Source organism: Ranitomeya imitator, chromosome 2 (assembly GCF_032444005.1).
Source record: "Ranitomeya imitator isolate aRanImi1 chromosome 2, aRanImi1.pri, whole genome shotgun sequence".
In the NCBI taxonomy this organism is placed as follows: Eukaryota; Metazoa; Chordata; class Amphibia; order Anura; family Dendrobatidae; genus Ranitomeya; species Ranitomeya imitator.
The window spans coordinates 264,548,964-264,571,925 of NC_091283.1; the positions used below are offsets into that span (position 1 = coordinate 264,548,964).

Consider the following 22,962-nt stretch of genomic DNA (forward strand, 5'->3'; position numbering starts at 1 on the left):
ACTGGAGTGGTGCAAGAGAGTTAGCGGGGAGGCCACAGAGGAGGGTGTTGCAGTAGTCGAGGCAGGAGATGATGAGGGCATGCACAAGAGTTTTGGTAGATTGTGGACTGAGGAAGGAACGGATTCTGGCAATATTTTTAAGTTGGAGACGACAAGAGGTGGCAAGAGTTTGGACGTGCGGTTTGAAGGACAGGGCAGAGTCGAGAGTTACCCCGAGGCAGCGGATTTCAGGTGCGAGAGAGAGCGTGATGCCGTTTACCATAATAGATAGGTCAGATAGGGGGGATACCTGAAGAACCTGAAGACCCACCTCTTCCGACAGGCCTACAACCTGCAGTAATCACCAATCGACCAAACCGCTGCATGACCAGCTCTATCCTCGCCTACTGTGTTCTCACCCATCCCTTGTAGACTGTGAGCCTTCGCGGGCAGGGTCCTCACTCCTCCTGTACCAGTTATGACTTGTATTGTTTAAGATTATTGTACTTGTTTTTATTATGTATACCCCTCCTCACATGTAAAGCGCCATGGAATAAACGGCGCCATAACAATAAATAATAATAATAATAATAATACTACGTGAGATGGAGGAAAGATGATGAGTTCGGTTTTGTCTACATTGAGTTTTAGGAAGCGAGAGGTGAAGAAGGAGGATATGGCTGACGGGCACTTCGGGATTCTGGACAGCAGAGAGGTGACATCTGGGCCAGAGAGGTAGATGTGAGTGTCGTCCGCATACAGGTGGTACTGGAAGCCGAGGGACTTTATGAGTTGTCCTAGGCCAAGAGTATAGATGGAAAAAAGTAGGAGCCCTAGGACAGAGCCTTGAGGGACTACAACAGAGAGGGCGGGATGAGGAGGTGGTGTGGGAGTGGGAAACGCTAAATGTGCGGTCAGAAAGGTGTGAGGCAATCCAGGACAGGGCAAGGTCTTTGATGCCAAGACCTATCTGCTATCGATAGATACAATAGATAGATACGATAGATCTATCTGTCCCATATCTATCCATCTGTCCCATACCTATCTATCTATCTGTTATCTATCTGTCTGTGTGTGTAAACTTTCTTCAATGGAGTATGTAAATGAAGAGGTTGGACAAGAAATGACATCACAATTCTTTTTTTTTGTATATCTTTATTGGGCTTACAAAAACACACACAAATCCGCATAAAAAAAAAGCATCAAAAACGCAGGTCTGGCGTTGTCTATTGGTCATGAGTGGGTGACACAAGGAATGCGACACTTGTAGCCCGTGTCCTGGAGACATCTGTGTGTGGTGAAGCAATGACTCCAGCAGCAGTCCACTCCTTGTGAATCTCCCCCACATTACTGAATGGCCTTTTCTTAACAATCCTTTCAGGGCTGCGGTTATCCCGGTTTCTTGTGCACCTTTTTCAACCACACTTTTTCCTTCCACTCCACATTCCATTAATATGCTTGGATACAGCACTCTGTGCACAGCCAGCTTCTTTAGCAATGACCTTTTGTGGCTTCCCCTCCTTGTGAAGTGTCAATGACGGCCTTCGGGACATCTGACAAGTCCGCAGTCTTCCCCATGATTGTGGAGCTAGTGAAACAGACTAAGGGACCTTTATAAACACTTAGGAGCCTTTGCAGGTGTTTTATTGTTAAAGTGAACCTGTCAGCCGTTGTGGCTGAGATAAGATGCGGCCACTGCCTTTCAAGGCTTATCTAAACCGTTCTATAATGCTGTGGAAAAGCCTCTGATCCGACTAGCAAGACAAGAAAAATAATTTTTATAATGCTCATCCAGGTGGCGGTACTGTGCGGTCTGGTCCGATGGGTGTCGCAGGTCCAGGTCTGGCGCCGCCCTCCTGCTTGCTTCATCGCTCCCCGACATCGCGCTCCTGCACAGGTGTACTTATATTCCCTGCTGAGAGCAGAGTAAAGTACTGCAGTGCGCAGGTGCCGGGCCTCTCTGGCCTTTCCCAGCGCACTGCAGTACTTTCCTCTGCTCTCAACAGGATCGATAAGTGCGCCTGTGCAGGAGCGCGATGCCGGGGAGCAATGTGCGAACCAGACCGCAAGAAAATGGGAGGACCCGGACCTGCAAAACCCATCGGATCGCACCGTATCAACCCCCCCCCGGGCCGGGTGAGTATAATAAAACTTATTTTTCTTATCTTGCAGTTCGAATCGGGGGCTTATCTACAGTATTATAGAAGCTGTATATCAGCCCTGAAAGGCAGTGGCCGCATCTTATAGCGGCCAAAAGAGGTGACAGGTTCCCTTTAATTATTGTAATTTGCCAAGATAATGACTTTTGGGATTTCATTGGCTGTAAGCCATAATCATCAACATTAACAGAAATAAACACATGAAATAGATCACTCTGTGTGTAATGACTCTATAGAATATATGATCCATTGTTAAACCCCTCTGATCAGTGCAATCATACAACATACAAGCCTCTGATGGCTCCGGTGATGCCCTGTACTACTGTAGTGCCGTGTATCATCACTGCTGTCAGTGTAATACCTAAATATATAGGTTGTATTAGTAGATCTAAAGAATAAAACTAAATACTCTAAAATAATAAATCTCCTCATATGTTTCCCTTATTATCTCCAGTAATTGTATTATTACACAGGATTCTTATGATGTTACATCGGCTCATCTTCTCATTCAGGTCTCTACAATATCGGATCCTCCCAGTGAAGATCTTCTACAAAAGAACATTGTCCTGATTTACCCATCAAAGATGGATATGGACAGAGACAAGATGGCGGAGAGGATATTACACCTCACCCTAGAGATCCTCTTCCGGCTTACTGGAGAGGTGAGAGATTCTGATGACGTCACATTACATCATTCTTATCTATGGGAATAACAGATGGACAGAACTGGAGAGGTGAGGACTCTGGAAATGTCCGTAGTGAGATTTATTAATGTGTCTCTCCATTACCAGGATTACACAGTGGTGAAGAAGACCTCTAGTGATCGCTGTCAGGACCCTGTCTCTGAGGGATGGGGAAGACCCCTGAGCCCAATCACGGGGCCTCCACCGCACCCCCTGATCCATGAGGAACTCAATGACCAGAAGATCCTAGAACTCATCTACAAGATGATTGAGCTGCTGACTGGAGAGGTGACACTGCTGGGAATGCTGGGACATTATACAGTAACACTATGAAGGGATCGGGGGATGACGATATCATTGTATGTGTCAGGTTCCTATAAGGTGTCAGGCTGTCGCTGTCTATTTCTCCATGGAGGAGTGGGAGTATTTAGAAGGACACAGAGATCTGTATAAGAATGCCATAATGGAGGTTCCCCAGCCCCTCACATCTCCAGGTAATAGACAGGATTAAATACACACGGCCTATAATTATCTGTATGTAAAGAATGAATTCACTCCCTGTATGTGTTTCCTCCAGATCTATCCAGTAAGAGGACAACACCAGAGAGATGTCCCCGTCCTCTTCTTCCACAGGACTGTAACCAAGAAGATCCCAATGTTCCTCAGGATCATCAGGTAGATGGAGAGAAGGTGTCAGGAGATCTCCCCTATGATGTGTAGACGCCGGTGAAGGTCTTGTGCTCAGTCTTGTTTTATCCACCAGTATTATATGTTTTATACCTGTGTAATGAGAGCGGTGGAGATGGCAGGATTAGAGCTGATCATAGATGTGACTTCTCCATCTGTCGGTGACTTTTATAATATTTGTTTCAGGGTGAAGATCTGACCCATATTAATACTACAGAGACATAGGTGAGGGGTGATGAGCGGTGTAAAGAGGAGATTCCTACATATGACTACCCAGGTGAGTAGTAACCACTAAATGCAGAGAAGTCACAGATTCTTCCCAGTCACCGGCTGTGGCTGCTTTATCGGTGGTGTAGTCCGGCCGTATTACCATGATCACCATTTTGCCTCTAGACCACAACATTCTCCTCCACCCAAAAGTGTTCAAATGACTTTGGGCATGGAAAGCCCTTTTCTATAGAACTTACAACCTGGAGGATCCACCTACCCCCTGGGTTTAGGAGACGCTGTTACCTGCCCAGATCTGTAAACTATAAAGCCAAATGACAGCGTACGTAGAATGTGCTGACAAGATAGAAAATCACTTGAAGAAAAATATGATGATGGGCCTGTAAGAGAAAGTGGAGGGTAATGATGCTGTTGGCTTCCTAGAACCCTGAGATCTTATCGGAGGAATCTCCCTTCTCTCCCTTCTGTGCTGCTTAATGTGATCATATGGTCCCTACAAGACCAGGTCCCGTCTTTCTGGCCAAACTTCACTTTTATGATGGACAACATTAAATGTGCAGTGAGGCCAAGTGTGAATTTCTGGACAATTAGGCCATGTTCACACAGTGCGTTTTTTACTGCGGAACCGCAGCGGTATTGCCGCTGCAGTTCCGCAGCAGTTTTCCATGCAGGGTACATAACAATGTAACCCTATGGAAAACAGTCACTGCTGTGCACATGGTCCGTAATTTCGTTTAAAAAGCCGCGCAGAATAGCTGCGGCAAAAAAGGAGCATGTCACTTCTTTTTCCTGAACCGCAGCGGTTCTGCACCCATAGACCTCCATTGTGAGGTCAAAATCGCAGTAAAACCCGCAGATCAAAAATATATCTGCGGGTTTTACTGCGATTTGATGTGCAGAACCGCTGCAGCAGGAAGTGCGGGGGAGCGGGCGGAAGTGCGTGGGCGGAGTGTGGCTGCCCCCCCGTGCTCTGATCCCGCCCCCCCGTGCTCCGATGCCCCCCCGTGCTCCGATGCCCCCCCCCAGTTCTCCGATGCCCCCCCCCGTGCCCTAATCTCCCCCCCTTATACTTACCCGGCGTCCCGGTGTCCGTCCGGCCGTCTTCTCCCTGGGCGCCGCCATCTTGCAAAATGGCGGGCGCATGCGCAGTGCGCCCGCCGAATCTGCCGGCCGGCAGATTCGCTCCAAAGTGCATTTTGATCACTGAGATATAACCTATCTCAGTGATCAAAATAAAAAAATAGTAAATTACACCCCCCCCACTTTGTCACCCCCATTGGTAGGGACAATAAAAAAATTAAGAATTTTTTTTTTTTTCACTAAGGTTAGAATAGGGGTAGGGGTAGGGTTAGGGGTAGGGTTAGGGTTAGGGGTAGGGTTAGGGGTAGGGTTAGGGTTAGGGTTAGGGGTAGGGTTAGGGGTAGGGTTAGGGTTAGGGGTAGGGTTAGGGTATTTTCAGCCATTTTAGCCCTAAAAAGCTTCCTAGGAAACACACAGTCTCTGCATAGAAAACTGCATAAAAAAAGGATAAAAAAACGCATCAAAAAACGCATCAAAAAACGCATCAAAAAAGGACAAAAAAAGGACCAAAAAAAGGACCTGCGTTTTCTGCCAAGAGCTGCAGTTTTTTAAAAAAACTGTCCTGAAAAAAAAAGGATGGAAATCCTGAACGTGTGAACATACCCTAACAGTTTCCCTTTATCCTGACTTTTCAATTTGTATTAAAACCGACTAAATTCAAGGAGGATTGTGATAATCTACATAAACACATCACACCGGTGCCATGATATATCTCTGAGCTGTGCGTGGCTGATGGCTGTAATATACATTTATTCCCGCCTGCAGGAGATGTGTTGGCTCCAGCCCTGGATTCATGGATGCACTCCACCTCATAAATTACATTGTTTTTGATCCTAAGAAATTCAGATTACTGCACAATCTCTCTTCAAATGGGGAGCAATATTATTTTCTCTAATCTTTTGGTCAGGATTCACAGTAGCTCCAATGGTCCACCATAAATGAATGCAACTCTGGTTTACTGCTGTGTAATCTGTATTTGTAGTTTGCAGTTAATGAGATTCTCGTGCTCTGGGGCGGGGCTTTATGTGGTGCTCTGGGGAGGGGCTTTGGATGATCTGTGGGCGGGGCCTTATGTGTTGCTCTCATTACATATTCATCTGTATTGGCCTATGACAGGTCGCTGATCCCTCACTGACCTGCCCCCCATTTTTACATAATACATATAATAGTGTTGATATTATTGCTGATAATGCCTATAATATTGTGGCTATTGGGAGGCTTAGAAAAAAAATTACATCCAGCAAAATAACACCAGCGGCGCCTGTCTAGTAACATCTATCTCTTACTCTACTGCGCAGGCGCCGCCATCGACCGTATGACCTGTCATAAGTAGTGTTGAGCATTCCGATACCGCAAGTATCGGGTATCGGACGATATTTGCGATATCGGCATTCCGATACCGAGTTCCGATACTTTCAGTATATCGGAAACCGGAATCGATAATTCCCATCATGCAAACTCCCACTTTTATTTAAATCAGCCCATGAGGAATGATTAGAAGTGTGGGCACATCCTGTTCTGCATGGTACCATGTAACTACTGGCATGACTGTGATTGGCTGCTGAAATGATGTCACGACGCCCTATAAAAGTCGGCACCGCCATTTTAGGCTCGCTCTGCTGTGAATTCAGTTAGGGACAGGCCGCTGTGTTCTGACTAAGGGCCAGTTTAGAGATAGCGATTTGCTTCATTGTGCCTTACCCAGGCTAATTTAGCAACCGCTGTGTGAGAACCTTGCTTTTGCCTTGCAGTGCTGTTCACAGCTGTCTGCAAGGTCTGTGTGTGTGAGTGCAGCTCGCTCTGTTGTCTGTCCACAGCCACAGCCGGTTGTGGTCAGCTCAGGGTGCGTCACTGCCTCATACTGCTGAATCCATTGTCCTAAATTGCAATTAGTGCAGCCAGCTGCACATTTTTTCAAAAATATCCTTTTAGTGTCTTTCCATCCGTATCCCACTAGAATGTGGAAAAACACTATATAGGATTAGATAGAGGAGCTTTTCTTGGCCTTGCAGCGTCGTTCTCGGCTGTCTGCACGGTCTGTGTGTGAGTGCAGCTCGCTTTGTAGTCTGTCCGCAGCCACAGCCGGTTGTGGTCAGCTCAGGGTGCGTCACTGCCTCATATTGCTGAATCCATTGTTCTAAATTGCAATAAGTGCAGCAGCCAGCTGCACATTTTTTCAAAAATATCCTATTAGTGTCTTTCCATCCGTATCCCGCTAGATTGTGGAAAAACACTGTATAGGATTAGATATAGGAGCTTTCTTGGCCTTGCATCGCCGTTCGCGGGTGTCTGCACGGTCTGTGTGTGAGTACTGCGCTCACTCTGTAGTGTCTGTTGTGCGAAACAAATCCAAAGTTTATAAAGTTCACCAAACACTCCACTTCACCGTTGTGTAGGCCACATAAGCTGATAATAAAGTATAGTCCACATTTCATAAAATTAGTGTTTCTTATACCTGTTAGCAGCTGTTCAGGAATAAGCACGCTAAGCCCTTTGTACTTTTCTGCCTATCTTTATCAGTCTATCGAGATGAAGAAGGCAGGGAGTTAGGCATGTGGGCGTGGAGCAGGGAGAGGATATGGGGATTTTGTGCCTGCTGCGGGCATCGGTGACTCATCATCCCCCAGTTTTAGCAGGGAACAGACCTTCATGCGCAGCTTTGTAGGAGCTCGCTGTACCCCGCTGCTGCGGGACGAACAAATTGAAGCCGTTGTCGGATGGATGGCAGCTAACGCATCGACTTCAGTTAGTGCCACATCCTCTCAGGCACAGAGCACTGAAGAGCAACCATCTGTCTCTTCACCACCTGCCAAATTGCCCAGGCAGTCAGAGAGCCCAGGACAGGAGCCATCTCTACTTCTGTTCTCTGAATCTCTTGGCTTTGAAACAGAGGGCCAGTCAAGCAGCATTCGAGAATCAGAAGAAGAGGCTGTATGCAGTGATGTCCAACAGCTTTGTCTCTCTGAATGAGAAGAGGTGGGTGGGACAGTGCCTCCAGTTTCCACATCTCAGTATGCATCTGATGAGATGATGAGACTCAGGTGCCACGTTCTGGTGCGTACTGTGCTGCCGAGACTACCCAGGAGAAGCAGTTGGTGGAAGAGGGTAGCGTAGATGATGAGGTCCTCGACCCATCATGGCGTGAGGAACAGGAAGGTGGTGGGAGCAGCTCCGAGGAAGAGATTCCCCGAACGGCCGGGAGAGGGAGGGGGGAAGACTGCGGTGCCTGTAGCCTCCACTTCGGCACCCATTAGGAGCATGCCTCTTCCAAAAGCCAAAGCGGGTGCTCCCAAGACTTGCAGTGCCTGGTCCTTTTTTGACACAGTTGCAGATGACATTTGCTTTGTCAAATGCAAGCTGTGTCGTCAGAAAATCAAACGAGGGAGAAATGTCAGCAACCTCAATACCTCAAATATGTGGAAACATGTGCGGACCAAGCATGCGGTGGAGTTACAAAAACACACTGAAGACCTAGGCTACCCTACAAGCTGCACCTACCACCTCATCAGCTCGTGTTGGAGCCTCTTCCTCCAGCTCACACACTGCTGGTTCGGCTTCCTCACAGGATCGCCATGGTAGAACCTCTGGCACCATTGTCCAGAGACCCAGTGGAATTCCACCCACAGCACCACGTTCCCAGTCATCCTCACACTTCCAGCCCAGTCTACAGTCATCAGTAGCACAGGTATGGGAGAAAAGGCTGCCATCCTCGGCAAACCACCCACGAGCACAGGCTCTCAATTCAGGCATTGCAAAACTTCTGTCCCTTGCAATGCTCTCATTCAGGCTGGTGGAGACTGACAGCTTCCGTAACTTGATGGCATTGGCAGTCCCACAATACAATGTGCCCAGCCACTTTTATTTCAGCAGGCAAGCCGTCCATGCCCTGCAAAAGCATGTGGAGGGAAACATTAAACATGCGCTACTAAACGCCGTTAGTAGCAAGGTCCACCTCACCACCGATGCGTGGACCAGTCACCATGGACAGGGAAGATACCGTTCCCTCACTGCCCATTGGGTCAATGTTGTGGAGCCGGGTAAAGATCTGGCGAGTGGCGCTGTACGTGTTCTGCCAACTCCAAGGATTGCAGGAATCCAGTCTGTGCACATTGACTCCTCCTCATACTCCAGTTCCTCAGAATCATAGCTGCAGGAGCCGTCACGGTCTACCTCCACCTTGACCCATGAACGCTTACCTGTTACAACCGATATGAGCACAGCTGTGGCCAAACGTCAACAGGCCGTACTGAAATGAATTTCTTTGGGGAATCGAAGCCACATAGCGCAGGAGCTCTGGAATGCCATCAATCAGGAGAGCGACGTGCGGTTTGTGCCAGTGAATCTCCAGCCAGGCATGGTAGTGTGTGACAATGGCTGAAATCTGGTGGCAGCTCTGGGCCTTGGCAACATCACTCACATCCCATGTCTGGCACATGTGCTCAACTTGGTCGTGTAGAGTTTTCTGAGGGACTATCCGGATCTTGATGCACTGCTGCACAAGGTCCGCCTAGAGTGTGCTCACTTGCGGCGTTCCAGCATGGCAAGATCGGCATTGCAACTCTGCAGCGCCGATTCCGCCTTCTGGAACATCGCATCATATGTGACCTCCCCACCAGGTGGAATTCAACGTTACATATGTTGGAGCGGTTGTGTGAGCAGCAGCCAGCAGTAATGGAGTACCAGCTGCATCAGGCGCAAAAAAGTCTCAGTGTGCGCCATTCAGACTTCACAACCACTGAGTGGGCCACTATGAAGGACATCTGCCAGGTTTTGCATGCATTCGATGAATCCACGTGGATGGCGAGTGCAGATGATGCACTAGTCAGCATGACTGTCCCCCTTATCTGCCTGCTTGAAAGAACACTGCAAGCGCTAAGGGATGAGGTGGTGGAAGAGGTTGAGGATGAGGAGTCAGAAATGCCATCTGATTCTGGACAGTCTGCGCGACGTGGTTCCTCACAAAGGCCTAGGCAGGGGACATTTTGTGAGGAGGATGAGGAGGAGTCAATGGAGGAAGACATCTTTCCAGAGGAGGGAGTTACACAAATCTCCAGTAGTCAGTATGTAGAGCGAGGGTGGGGTGATGCAGAGCAGCCGGACATCACGCCTCAAGCAGGGGGCAGCGTTTCTTGGCCAGTTGGCAGTCTGCAGTACATGGTTGAATTCATGCTGCAGTGCCTGAGAAACGACCGCCGCATCACCCACATTCTTATCACGGCTGATTGGGTGTACACCCTCCTCGATACGTGTTACAGGGACAATTTACAAACCCTCATACCACAGTTGCAGCGGGAGCGTAAAATGTGGCTGTACCAAGACACACTGGTGCAGTCCATAATTTTTTACAGTCCAATCGAGAGAAGTGCTGCGCCTGCTACTGCTTTAAAAAGCAGCTCTGTGCGTCGAGCCAGTGGAGGAATCTCTGCACAAAGAGGGAGCAGAAGCAGTGCCTCAGCCCAGGGCAAGACCAGTCTGGCCCAACAGTGGCAAAGTTTTGTGTGCCCGCCACAAATGTCTACACCACAGACAGATCCAGTCAGCAGGAGGCCACATTTCCATCAGATGGTGACAGACTACATGTCTTGCACTCTCAGCGTAATCCCAGACGGCTCTTCCCCCTTCAAGTTTTGAGTCTCTAAGCTGGATACATGGCCAGAGCTTAGCCAGTATGTATTGAAGGTGCTGGCTAGCCCTGCTGCCAGTGTATTATCGGAACGCGTCTTTAGTGCTGCAGGTGGTGTACTAACAGACCGTCGCATGCGACTATCATCCGATAACGTTGACTGGCTTACTTTTTTGAAAATGAACAAGGCCTGGATCTCACAGGAATTTGCCACTCCTCTTACTGATTAAATAACATTTGTAACTGAAAGAGACAACTTGTGCAGCACTAATGCTGCACAAGGAAGAGGTGGCTCTTTTAGTTATGCTCCTTGCAGACGCTGCACTTAACACTTATAAAATCTGTGTCCCCTCATACCGTGAAACCGTCACGGAGGTGGGACTTTCCTTTGGAATGAGACGCAGCCCAGCCAGTATTCATGCCCCGATGGCGCCGAGCGCTGCCTCCTCAGCGTTGTTTGAATCTGTCCCGGAGCCAGCGCTATTATGTTTAACCTTGGACATGCGCAGTTAGCACTGCCCGTCTTCTGACATCATTTGATGTCAGGCTGACTGCGCATGTGTGGCCGCGTTGCCCGAGATCCCGCCCCACAGTGTCTTCTGATTTATTCACACTGCGGTGCTGGGATTCATGTGTATGCGCAGTGCATATCTTCGCCTCTCACTCATCTCCTTCTGCCTTCCTCAGACTGTGCGGCATAATGGCCGTGACATGTGATTAGGGATCAGCTTACGCCGCACACTCTGAAGAAGGCGGATGGAGAGGATTGAGAGGCGAAGATATGCACTGCGCATGGCCATGAATCCCAGCCCCACAGTGTGACTAAATCAGAAGACACTGTGGGCCGGGATCTCGGGCAGCACGGCTGCAGAGGCGCAGTCAGCCTGACGCCAAATTATGTCAGAAGACGGGCAGCACTAAGAAGATATGCACTTGCGCATGGCCAAGGTTTAACATAACAGCGCGTGCTCTGTGACAGATTCTAACAACGCTAAGGCGGCGGCGCCAAGGGGGTATGAATACTGGCTGTGCTGCGTCTCATGACGACGGAAAGTTCCACCTCTGGGATGGTTTCACGGTATCAGGAGACACATTTTATAAGTGTTTAGTTCAGCGTGTGCAAGGAGCATAATTAAAAGAGCCACCTTTTCTTTGTGCAGCATTAGTGCTGCACAAGATGGCTCTTTCAGTTGCTAACGCCTGGGGGGGGTTAAAGGTTCCCTTTAAACTTGCTCCAATTAGGCCTCAGCCTAAACTCTGTTTGTCATGTAATTCCTGGGCTCCAACACCGCCAGTTGCTGCTCAGAAGCGTCTTTGGCACGGGTACTCCCTCCTGCCCAGCCTGGTTCCAGCATGCCAGCTGTTTCCGGGTAGTGTCAAGGTCACTTACACTACCAAACGTAGTCCTGTCGTGTTGAGGTCGGGTTAGCCGACTCCATGGTGCCAGCAGTTTAGGAGCTTCCTATGTTGGCTGCAGGAAGTGGCAATCAAGGCTGGTTCTGTAGGACAAGCTCCCCCTGTAGGACTGTTGGTGTTCGGTAACTGCGGCCGCCTCGCGGCCTAGCTATTTTTTCTTTTCGTTTGGACCCTCTGCTCCACATCCTGGTTCCAGCACCGCCAGCTGGTTCTGGGCAGAGCCTTTGGCTTAGGTGCCTCCTTCTGCGTATCCGAGTTCCGCCAACGTCAGGTGGTCCTTGGTAGTGCTTTATGGCACAGGTACCTCCTACTTAGTAACCAGGTTCCAGTACTGTCAGCTGGTCCTCGGTCCTGCCATTGGCTCTTCTACCTTCGGGTAGCCATCCGCGTTCCAGTACCATCAGCTGGTTCTCGGCAGTGTCTTTTGCTCTTGTACCTTCCGCTCCCCATCCTGGTTCCAGCACCGTCAGCTGGTTCCGGGCAGAGCCTTTGGCTTAGGTGCATCCTTCTGGGTATCCGAGTTCCACCAACGTCAGGCTGTCTTGGTAGTGCTTTCTGGCATGGGTACCTCCTGCTTTCTCACCGGGTTCCAGTACAGTCAGCTGGTCCTCGGTCCTGCCATTGGCTCTTGCACCTTGGGCAACGCATCTGGGTTCCAGTACCATCAGCTGGTTCTCAGCAGTGTCTTTAGCACGGGTGCTCCCTCCAACCCAGCCTGGTTCCAGCATGCCAGCTGTTTCCAGGTAGTGTCAAGGTCACTTAGACTTCCAAACATTCTCCTGTCGTGTTGAGGTCGGGTTAGCCGACTCCATGGTGCCTGCAGTTTAGGAGCTTCCTATGTGGGCTGCGGGAAGTGGCAATCAAGGCTGGTTCTGTAGTGCCAATAGGACAAGCTCCCCCTGTAGGACTGTTGGTGTTCGGTAACTGCGGCCGCCTCGCGGCCTAGCTATTTTTTCTTTTCCTGTGGACCTTCTGCTGCCTGAGTTCCAGCACCATTAGTTGGTTCTTAGGATCACAATCTTGACTAGGTCCCCCTGGTTCCAGCACTGTCAGCTGGTTCCAGGCAGAGCCTTTGGCTTAGGTGCCTCCTTCTGGGTATCAGAAGTGCTTTCTGGCACAGGTACCTCCTGCTTATTCACCAGGTTCCAGTACCGTCAGCTGGTCCTCGGTCGTGCCATTGGCTCTTCTACCTTCGGGTAGCCATCCGGGTTCCAGTACCGTCAGCTGGTTCTCGGCAGTGTCTTTTGCTCTTTTACTTTCTGCTCCCCATCCTGGTCCCAGCACCGTCAGCTGGTTCCGGGCAGAGCCTTTGGCTTAGGTGCCTCCTTCTGGGTATCCGAGTTCCACCAACGTCAGACGGTCCTTGGTAGTGCTTTGTAGCACAGGTACCTCCTGCTTAGTAACCGGGTTCCAGCACCGTCAGCTGGTCCTCGGTCGTGCCATTGGCTCTTCTACCTTCGGGTAGCCATCTGGATTCCAGTACCGTCAGCTGGTTCTCGGCAGTTGCTCGGCCTTCTTGTACTTCCTGCTACAGTTCCAAGTTCAAGAGCCTAAGCATGACGACCCTTAAGGCCGAGAAGCAAAAGAACAAGAAGCTGCAGAACAAAAAGCAGAAGAACATTCAGCATAAGACTAAAAATCAGAGCAAAAGATATTATCTAAATTATAAGCAAAAGAAGACTAAGAAGTATGGGGGTGAGTCCGTTCCTCCTCTTGGTGCCCCTGGAAAAAACCTGCTGCTGCAGGCCAAACTGAACGCGGACAAATCCTGTTTTAAATCTTTTGTGACAGGCAGAACGGAAGGTGTAATTTTCAACCTTTGATAGATAACAACTACAGGAATGCCTGTCACACATAAGATTTTGATGAAGAAGAGGAATATGAAGGAGATGATGAAGTTGAATATGAATATTAAGAAGAGTTGAATGAGAAGAATATGAAGAATTTTATAAAAAAGAATAATAGGAAGAAGAAGATGAATAAGGTAAAGAATAAGTTGATGAAAAAGATGCTGCTGCTGAGGATGATGAAGAAGAAAGTGTGGTAGAAGTAAAAGAAAGGTGCAGAGCATGGAAGTAGAGAAACATAAATATCTGACAAAATCTAAAAAATCTAAACATAGTCAAAATATTTGTAACTCCGAACGTCTTAAAAATTTTTTAATTCATGCTATTCCATTTGAATGGGCTAAACCTTTAATGTCTCCTCCACCTCCTCCGATACATTCTACGTTATTCTTAGTTGTTTTCCTTCATGTGGAATTAACCATTGACTTGCATTGGTATCGGCAATATCCGATATTTTTCCGATATCGGCCGATCCAATCCGATACCGATACTTCCGAATATCGGAAGGTATCGCTCAACACAAGTGGTGAGTATTCATTGCTCTTCATTAGTGCGCAGTGTCAGCCACTGGCTTCCTGCTGCTGCCGGCGGTCACGCGTGCCGCTACTGAAGAGAAATGAATATTCATTGGATTCATTCATCAGGAGACTATTTAATGCTGAACGACATTCAAGCAGGACAAGACAAAGAAAACCCTTAAATCATGTATCATGTTATCCGAAACAGTCAGAAAACTAGCCACATATTGGCAGACCCCAGACTATATACTTTGTAAGTTTATACGCCTCTCCAGTGTTAGGAATAGATGGTATGTGAAAATACACTATATACCGCTCAGGGAACACTTAACTTTCAGAGATAATTTCCATATTCAAACTAAATAATGGCACAGATCTTCCAGACATTATGATTGCACACATCCCTAGTCTTTAGAACGATATTGCATTCATTCCTTAACAGACCAACAGACCGCAGCATGGCCATTAGTTAGAAGCTGCTTTTGATCTTTGGAGCAGGTAAGTTTTCCCTGAGTGGTACATATTGGGCCGTCTGAAAACGGAGTTTAGTCCAGGACAATTTGTCTGCACTACTAATTAACAGCTGTTACAATACCAAACTAGGGCAGTCCCTATAGGAGAAAAAAACACAAGAATTATACTGTATTTTCACATACTATCTATTACTGACACTAGAGTGGCTTATAAACTTATGAAGTATATAGTTTGAGGTCTGGGATCTGCCAATATGTGGCTAGCTTCCTGACTTTCTTGGATAACATGATACATGACTTTAGTGTTTTTTTTTGTCTAGTCTCGCTTGAATATAGGTCAATATTAAATAGTCTCCTGATGAGTTGCCTTTGGTGAGGACGATGAAACCTGCACAAATGAGAGGCTTGGAGAGTGAGTGTGTATACGTCACCTCACCCTATATACTAAACTGTGGGGTACATGTTTTTTCTATTAGTCACCTACCGAATAACCTTCAGGGTGTAAATTATAGGTCTAGTTTTACATTTGGAATGAATAAGGTTCAGTTTTATCCTTTTTTTCAGCAAACATGAGGAATGACAAGAGACAACCCATTTAAGAAGATTCAATTTTGGTTAAAACTATTCCAACATTATGAGCATAAAAAAGGTTTCTCCCCTATGTGACATTTATTAACAATTGATTTCCAAGTAAAATATTTCCCACATTAAGAAAATGAAAAAGGCTTCTCCTCTGTGTGAGTTCTATGGTGCCTAACAAGATTCCCTTTATAGGTAAAACATTTCCCACATTCTGAACAGAAGAAAGGCTTCTCCCCTGTGTGGGTTCTTTGATGTTGAACAAGATTCCTTTTACAGGTAAAACATTTCCCACATTCTGAACAGAAAAAAGGCTTCTCCCCTGTGTGGGTTCTTTGATGTTCAACAAGATATCTTTTACAGGTAAAACATTTCCCACATTCTGAACATGAAAAAGGCTTCTCCCCTGTGTGGGTTTTTTGGTGTCTAACAAGATTCTCTTTGAGGGTAAAACATTTTCCACATTCTGAACAGGAAAAAGGCTTCTCCCCTGTATGAATTCTATGGTGTTTAACCAAATCTAATTTCCATTTAAAACATTCTCTACATTCTGAACAGGAAAAAGGCTTCTCCCCTGTGTGAGTTCTATGGTGATTAACCAAACCTGATTTCTGGCTAAAACATTTTCTACATTCTAAACATGAAAAAGGCTTCTCCCCTGTGTGGGTTTTTAGGTGTCTAACAAGATTCTCTTTGAGGGTAAAACATTTTCCACATTCTGAACAGGAAAAAGGCTTCTCCCCTGTGTGAATTCTATGGTGATTGACTAAATTGAATTTCCATTTAAAACATTTTCCACATTCAGAACAGGAAAAAGGCTTCTCCCCCGTGTGAGTTCTCTGGTGATTAACCAAATCTGCTTTCCGATTAAAACATTTCCAACATTCTGAACATGAAAAAGTCCTCTCCCCTGTGTACGTTCTATGGTGAGTAACAAAACGTGATTTCTTGTTAAAACTTTTCCCACAATCTGAACATGAAAACGACTTCTTTGCTTTAGGAGCAGCTTGCTTTTTAATGCCTCTTTTGTGACTTTGATTTTCCTTAAACAGGAACACATGGGCTACTTGCACAGTGAACAAGTCTGTATGATCATGTTCACACACCACCAAGAAACCTGAAGACACAAAAGAGAATAGTAAAACCAAAAACACTCAGTTTGAAAAAATGTTGCAGTAATCCGCAAGTGCTAGTAAAAGATGTAAAAAACAGGGTATTTGGTTGATACGTTTTTTGCAAAAAATGTATACTAAGCTGCTCTACCAATCTTCACGGTATACCCTTATCAGAGCAGTCCTAACTAATGTATGCAATCCCTATCTGATGTATTTAAAAACCTGATCATCTGTATATAACCTGTGTGAACAGGGTTCAGAGAGGAAAAAATCCATGTGTGCATACAGGGTAGAACAGCTTTTGTGCAGATAGCCCAAGAGGAGTGGTGGAACTCCCCAGTCTTGTAGACACAAGAGAACAATTATGGAAACAGGAACACATGGGCTACTTGCACAGTGAACAAGTCTGTATGATCATGTTCACACACCACCAAGAAACCTGAAGACACAAAAGAGAATAGTAAAACCAAAAACACTCAGTTTGAAAAAATGTTGCAGTAATCCGCAAGTGCTAGTAAAAGATGTAAAAAACAGGGTATTTGGTTGATACGTTTTTTGCAAAAAATGTATACTAAGCTGCTCTACCAATCTTCACGGTATACCCTTATCAGAGCAGTCCTAACTAATGTATGCAATCCCTATCTGATGTATTTAAAAACCTGATCATCTGTATATAACCTGTGTGAACAGGGTTCAGAGAGGAAAAAATCCATGTGTGCATACAGGGTAGAACAGCTTTTGTGCAGATAGCCCAAGAGGAGTGGTGGAACTCCCCAGTCTTGTAGACACAAGAGAACAATTATGGAAACAGGAACACATGGGCTACTTGCACAGTGAACAAGTCTGTATGATCATGTTCACACACCACCAAGAAACCTGAAGACACAAAAGAGAATAGTAAAACCAAAAACACTCAGTTTGAAAAAATGTTGCAGTAATCCGCAAGTGCTAGTAAAAGATGTAAAAAACAGGGTATTTGGTTGATACGTTTTTTGCAAAAAATGTATACTAAGCTGCTCTACCAATCTTCACGGTATACCCTTATCAGAGCAGTCCTAACTAATGTATGCAATCCCTATCTGATGTATTTAAAAACCTGATCATCTGTATATAACCTGTGTGAACAGGGTTCAGAGAGGAAAAAATCCATGTGTGCATACAGGGTAGAACAGCTTTTGTGCAGATAGCCCAAGAGGAGTGGTGGAACTCCCCAGTCTTGTAGACACAAGAGAACAATTATGGAAACAGGAACACATGGGCTACTTGCACAGTGAACAAGTCTGTATGATCATGTTCACACACCACCAAGAAACCTGAAGACACAAAAGAGAATAGTAAAACCAAAAACACTCAGTTTGAAAAAATGTTGCAGTAATCCGCAAGTGCTAGTAAAAGATGTAAAAAACAGGGTATTTGGTTGATACGTTTTTTGCAAAAAATGTATACTAAGCTGCTCTACCAATCTTCACGGTATACCCTTATCAGAGCAGTCCTAACTAATGTATGCAATCCCTATCTGATGTATTTAAAAACCTGATCATCTGTATATAACCTGTGTGAACAGGGTTCAGAGAGGAAAAAATCCATGTGTGCATACAGGGTAGAACAGCTTTTGTGCAGATAGCCCAAGAGGAGTGGTGGAACTCCCCAGTCTTGTAGACACAAGAGAACAATTATGGAAACAGGAACACATGGGCTACTTGCACAGTGAACAAGTCTGTATGATCATGTTCACACACCACCAAGAAACCTGAAGACACAAAAGAGAATAGTAAAACCAAAAACACTCAGTTTGAAAAAATGTTGCAGTAATCCGCAAGTGCTAGTAAAAGATGTAAAAAACAGGGTATTTGGTTGATACGTTTTTTGCAAAAAATGTATACTAAGCTGCTCTACCAATCTTCACGGTATACCCTTATCAGAGCAGTCCTAACTAATGTATGCAATCCCTATCTGATGTATTTAAAAACCTGATCATCTGTATATAACCTGTGTGAACAGGGTTCAGAGAGGAAAAAATCCATGTGTGCATACAGGGTAGAACAGCTTTTGTGCAGATAGCCCAAGAGGAGTGGTGGAACTCCCCAGTCTTGTAGACACAAGAGAACAATTATGGAAACAGGAACACATGGGCTACTTGCACAGTGAACAAGTCTGTATGATCATGTTCACACACCACCAAGAAACCTGAAGACACAAAAGAGAATAGTAAAACCAAAAACACTCAGTTTGAAAAAATGTTGCAGTAATCCGCAAGTGCTAGTAAAAGATGTAAAAAACAGGGTATTTGGTTGATACGTTTTTTGCAAAAAACGTTTTTTGCAAAAAACGTATCAACCAAATACCCTGTTTTTTACATCTTTTACTAGCACTTGCGGATTACTGCAACATTTTTTCAAACTGAGTGTTTTTGGTTTTACTATTCTCTTTTGTGTCTTCAGGTTTCTTGGTGGTGTGTGAACATGATCATACAGACTTGTTCACTGTGCAAGTAGCCCATGTGTTCCTGTTTCCATAATTGTTCTCTTGTGTCTACAAGACTGGGGAGTTCCACCACTCCTCTTGGGCTATCTGCACAAAAGCTGTTCTACCCTGTATGCACACATGGATTTTTTCCTCTCTGAACCCTGTTCACACAGGTTATATACAGATGATCAGGTTTTTAAATACATCAGATAGGGATTGCATACATTAGTTAGGACTGCTCTGATAAGGGTATACCGTGAAGATTGGTAGAGCAGCTTAGTATACATTTTTTGCAAAAAACGTATCAACCAAATACCCTGTTTTTTACATCTTTTACTAGCACTTGCGGATTACTGCAACATTTTTTCAAACTGAGTGTTTTTGGTTTTACTATTCTCTTTTGTGTCTTCAGGTTTCTTGGTGGTGTGTGAACATGATCATACAGACTTGTTCACTGTGCAAGTAGCCCATGTGTTCCTGTTTCCATAATTGTTCTCTTGTGTCTACAAGACTGGGGAGTTCCACCACTCCTCTTGGGCTATCTGCACAAAAGCTGTTCTACCCTGTATGCACACATGGATTTTTTCCTCTCTGAACCCTGTTCACACAGGTTATATACAGATGATCAGGTTTTTAAATACATCAGATAGGGATTGCATACATTAGTTAGGACTGCTCTGATAAGGGTATACCGTGAAGATTGGTAGAGCAGCTTAGTATACATTTTTTGCAAAAAACGTATCAACCAAATACCCTGTTTTTTACATCTTTTACTAGCACTTGCGGATTACTGCAACATTTTTTCAAACTGAGTGTTTTTGGTTTTACTATTCTCTTTTGTGTCTTCAGGTTTCTTGGTGGTGTGTGAACATGATCATACAGACTTGTTCACTGTGCAAGTAGCCCATGTGTTCCTGTTTCCATAATTGTTCTCTTGTGTCTACAAGACTGGGGAGTTCCACCACTCCTCTTGGGCTATCTGCACAAAAGCTGTTCTACCCTGTATGCACACATGGATTTTTTCCTCTCTGAACCCTGTTCACACAGGTTATATACAGATGATCAGGTTTTTAAATACATCAGATAGGGATTGCATACATTAGTTAGGACTGCTCTGATAAGGGTATACCGTGAAGATTGGTAGAGCAGCTTAGTATACATTTTTTGCAAAAAACGTATCAACCAAATACCCTGTTTTTTACATCTTTTACTAGCACTTGCGGATTACTGCAACATTTTTTCAAACTGAGTGTTTTTGGTTTTACTATTCTCTTTTGTGTCTTCAGGTTTCTTGGTGGTGTGTGAACATGATCATACAGACTTGTTCACTGTGCAAGTAGCCCATGTGTTCCTGTTTCCATAATTGTTCTCTTGTGTCTACAAGACTGGGGAGTTCCACCACTCCTCTTGGGCTATCTGCACAAAAGCTGTTCTACCCTGTATGCACACATGGATTTTTTCCTCTCTGAACCCTGTTCACACAGGTTATATACAGATGATCAGGTTTTTAAATACATCAGATAGGGATTGCATACATTAGTTAGGACTGCTCTGATAAGGGTATACCGTGAAGATTGGTAGAGCAGCTTAGTATACATTTTTTGCAAAAAACGTATCAACCAAATACCCTGTTTTTTACATCTTTTACTAGCACTTGCGGATTACTGCAACATTTTTTCAAACTGAGTGTTTTTGGTTTTACTATTCTCTTTTGTGTCTTCAGGTTTCTTGGTGGTGTGTGAACATGATCATACAGACTTGTTCACTGTGCAAGTAGCCCATGTGTTCCTGTTTCCATAATTGTTCTCTTGTGTCTACAAGACTGGGGAGTTCCACCACTCCTCTTGGGCTATCTGCACAAAAGCTGTTCTACCCTGTATGCACACATGGATTTTTTCCTCTCTGAACCCTGTTCACACAGGTTATATACAGATGATCAGGTTTTTAAATACATCAGATAGGGATTGCATACATTAGTTAGGACTGCTCTGATAAGGGTATACCGTGAAGATTGGTAGAGCAGCTTAGTATACATTTTTTGCAAAAAACGTATCAACCAAATACCCTGTTTTTTACATCTTTTACTAGCACTTGCGGATTACTGCAACATTTTTTCAAACTGAGTGTTTTTGGTTTTACTATTCTCTTTTGTGTCTTCAGGTTTCTTGGTGGTGTGTGAACATGATCATACAGACTTGTTCACTGTGCAAGTAGCCCATGTGTTCCTGTTTCCATAATTGTTCTCTTGTGTCTACAAGACTGGGGAGTTCCACCACTCCTCTTGGGCTATCTGCACAAAAGCTGTTCTACCCTGTATGCACACATGGATTTTTTCCTCTCTGAACCCTGTTCACACAGGTTATATACAGATGATCAGGTTTTTAAATACATCAGATAGGGATTGCATACATTAGTTAGGACTGCTCTGATAAGGGTATACCGTGAAGATTGGTAGAGCAGCTTAGTATACATTTTTTGCAAAAAACGTATCAACCAAATACCCTGTTTTTTTACATCTTTTACTAGCACTTGCGGATTACTGCAACATTTTTTCAAACTGAGTGTTTTTGGTTTTACTATTCTCTTTTGTGTCTTCAGGTTTCTTGGTGGTGTGTGAACATGATCATACAGACTTGTTCACTGTGCAAGTAGCCCATGTGTTCCTGTTTCCATAATTGTTCTCTTGTGTCTACAAGACTGGGGAGTTCCACCACTCCTCTTGGGCTATCTGCACAAAAGCTGTTCTACCCTGTATGCACACATGGATTTTTTCCTCTCTGAACCCTGTTCACACAGGTTATATACAGATGATCAGGTTTTTAAATACATCAGATAGGGATTGCATACATTAGTTAGGACTGCTCTGATAAGGGTATACCGTGAAGATTGGTAGAGCAGCTTAGTATACATTTTTTGCAAAAAACGTATCAACCAAATACCCTGTTTTTTACATCTTTTACTAGCACTTGCGGATTACTGCAACATTTTTTCAAACTGAGTGTTTTTGGTTTTACTATTCTCTTTTGTGTCTTTTTGATTTTCCTTAGTAGCCGGTAACGTATCATAGGATGGGACCAGTTTCCTAGGATTACATGACAGATTTTTGCTGTGAACGGATGATGATATATCTGGAGTAACAGCAATCACTTCAGTTGTATCTTGTACGATCTCAAAATCATCAGATTTAAAAATTGAAGATGTCAGCTGTCCCTCTGATCTCCTGGTACAGTCATCTGCTAAGATAAAAAACAATTATTATTTTTTAATAAAATATCCTTGAGTTTTGCATGTTTGAACATTTCTACTTAAACTGTCCATAAAAATGGCAAGCTATGTAAAAAAAACTTTAATTACACTATGTAACAATAATTTTTTTTCCTGGGTAGAAAGTGTGTTTTCTTAACCTGTTATGCATAAAACAAATACAAAATAGTTGTTGTTCCACCAAAACTTTGCTTCAGTGATCAGGACAATGAAATTTTGAAATGTGTCTGTTTTCCGTAAAAATCTCGATTTGTATTCAATACTGAGTAGTCTTCTAGAATACAGGTAGTCCTCGACTTACGCCGTTGATCCGTTCTTACGCTGCGTTGTAAACCGAATTTCGATGTAAGTCGGACCATACATTCATACAGTACTGTACCATAATAACAGTACAGTACTGCAAAAACTTAGCCTATCCAAACACCTATCCTAACACATAATTAGGGTGTTATGGCGTGCAGGAGACTCGTTTTCCTTGTGTAACCGGGTACAGTGTACAGTACTGGACTCTATTCTTCCGATGCTGCACGTAGTTGCATGTAGTTCGACTTACGACGCAAAACCGTATAAGTCGGAATGAGGCGTTGTATAAAGCGTTGTAACCACGAAACAATGTAACTCGAGACCGTTGTAACCTGAGGACTAACTGTATTCTTAAACTGCTAGAATTGTGCAGAAGTTTCTACAATTTTCCAGAATTATCTAGAAGTTTCTAGAAACTTTTAGAACTTCCTAGAACATTCTCGGACTGTTCAATAGTAGTCATACAAGTATAAAAGCACAGGTGACTCGAACCAACATTTCGGTTTATGTTATTGCTGAGTAAGAGAATAACGAATCGTAGT

General features: G+C 44.8%; 1 protein-coding gene across 1 annotated transcript in view; it reads right to left on the reverse strand.

Moving 5' to 3' along the window:
* Nucleotides 1–20,968: 20,968 nt before the first annotated feature.
* Nucleotides 20,969–22,962, reverse strand: part of LOC138663032 (oocyte zinc finger protein XlCOF8.4-like) — a 42,156-nt gene continuing 40,162 nt past the window's right edge. The window contains exon 6 of the mRNA XM_069749088.1: nucleotides 20,969–22,089. Within this exon, the coding sequence (XP_069605189.1) occupies nucleotides 21,827–22,089 (263 nt within the window). The 3' untranslated portion in view covers nucleotides 20,969–21,826. The remainder of the gene's footprint in view (nucleotides 22,090–22,962) is intronic.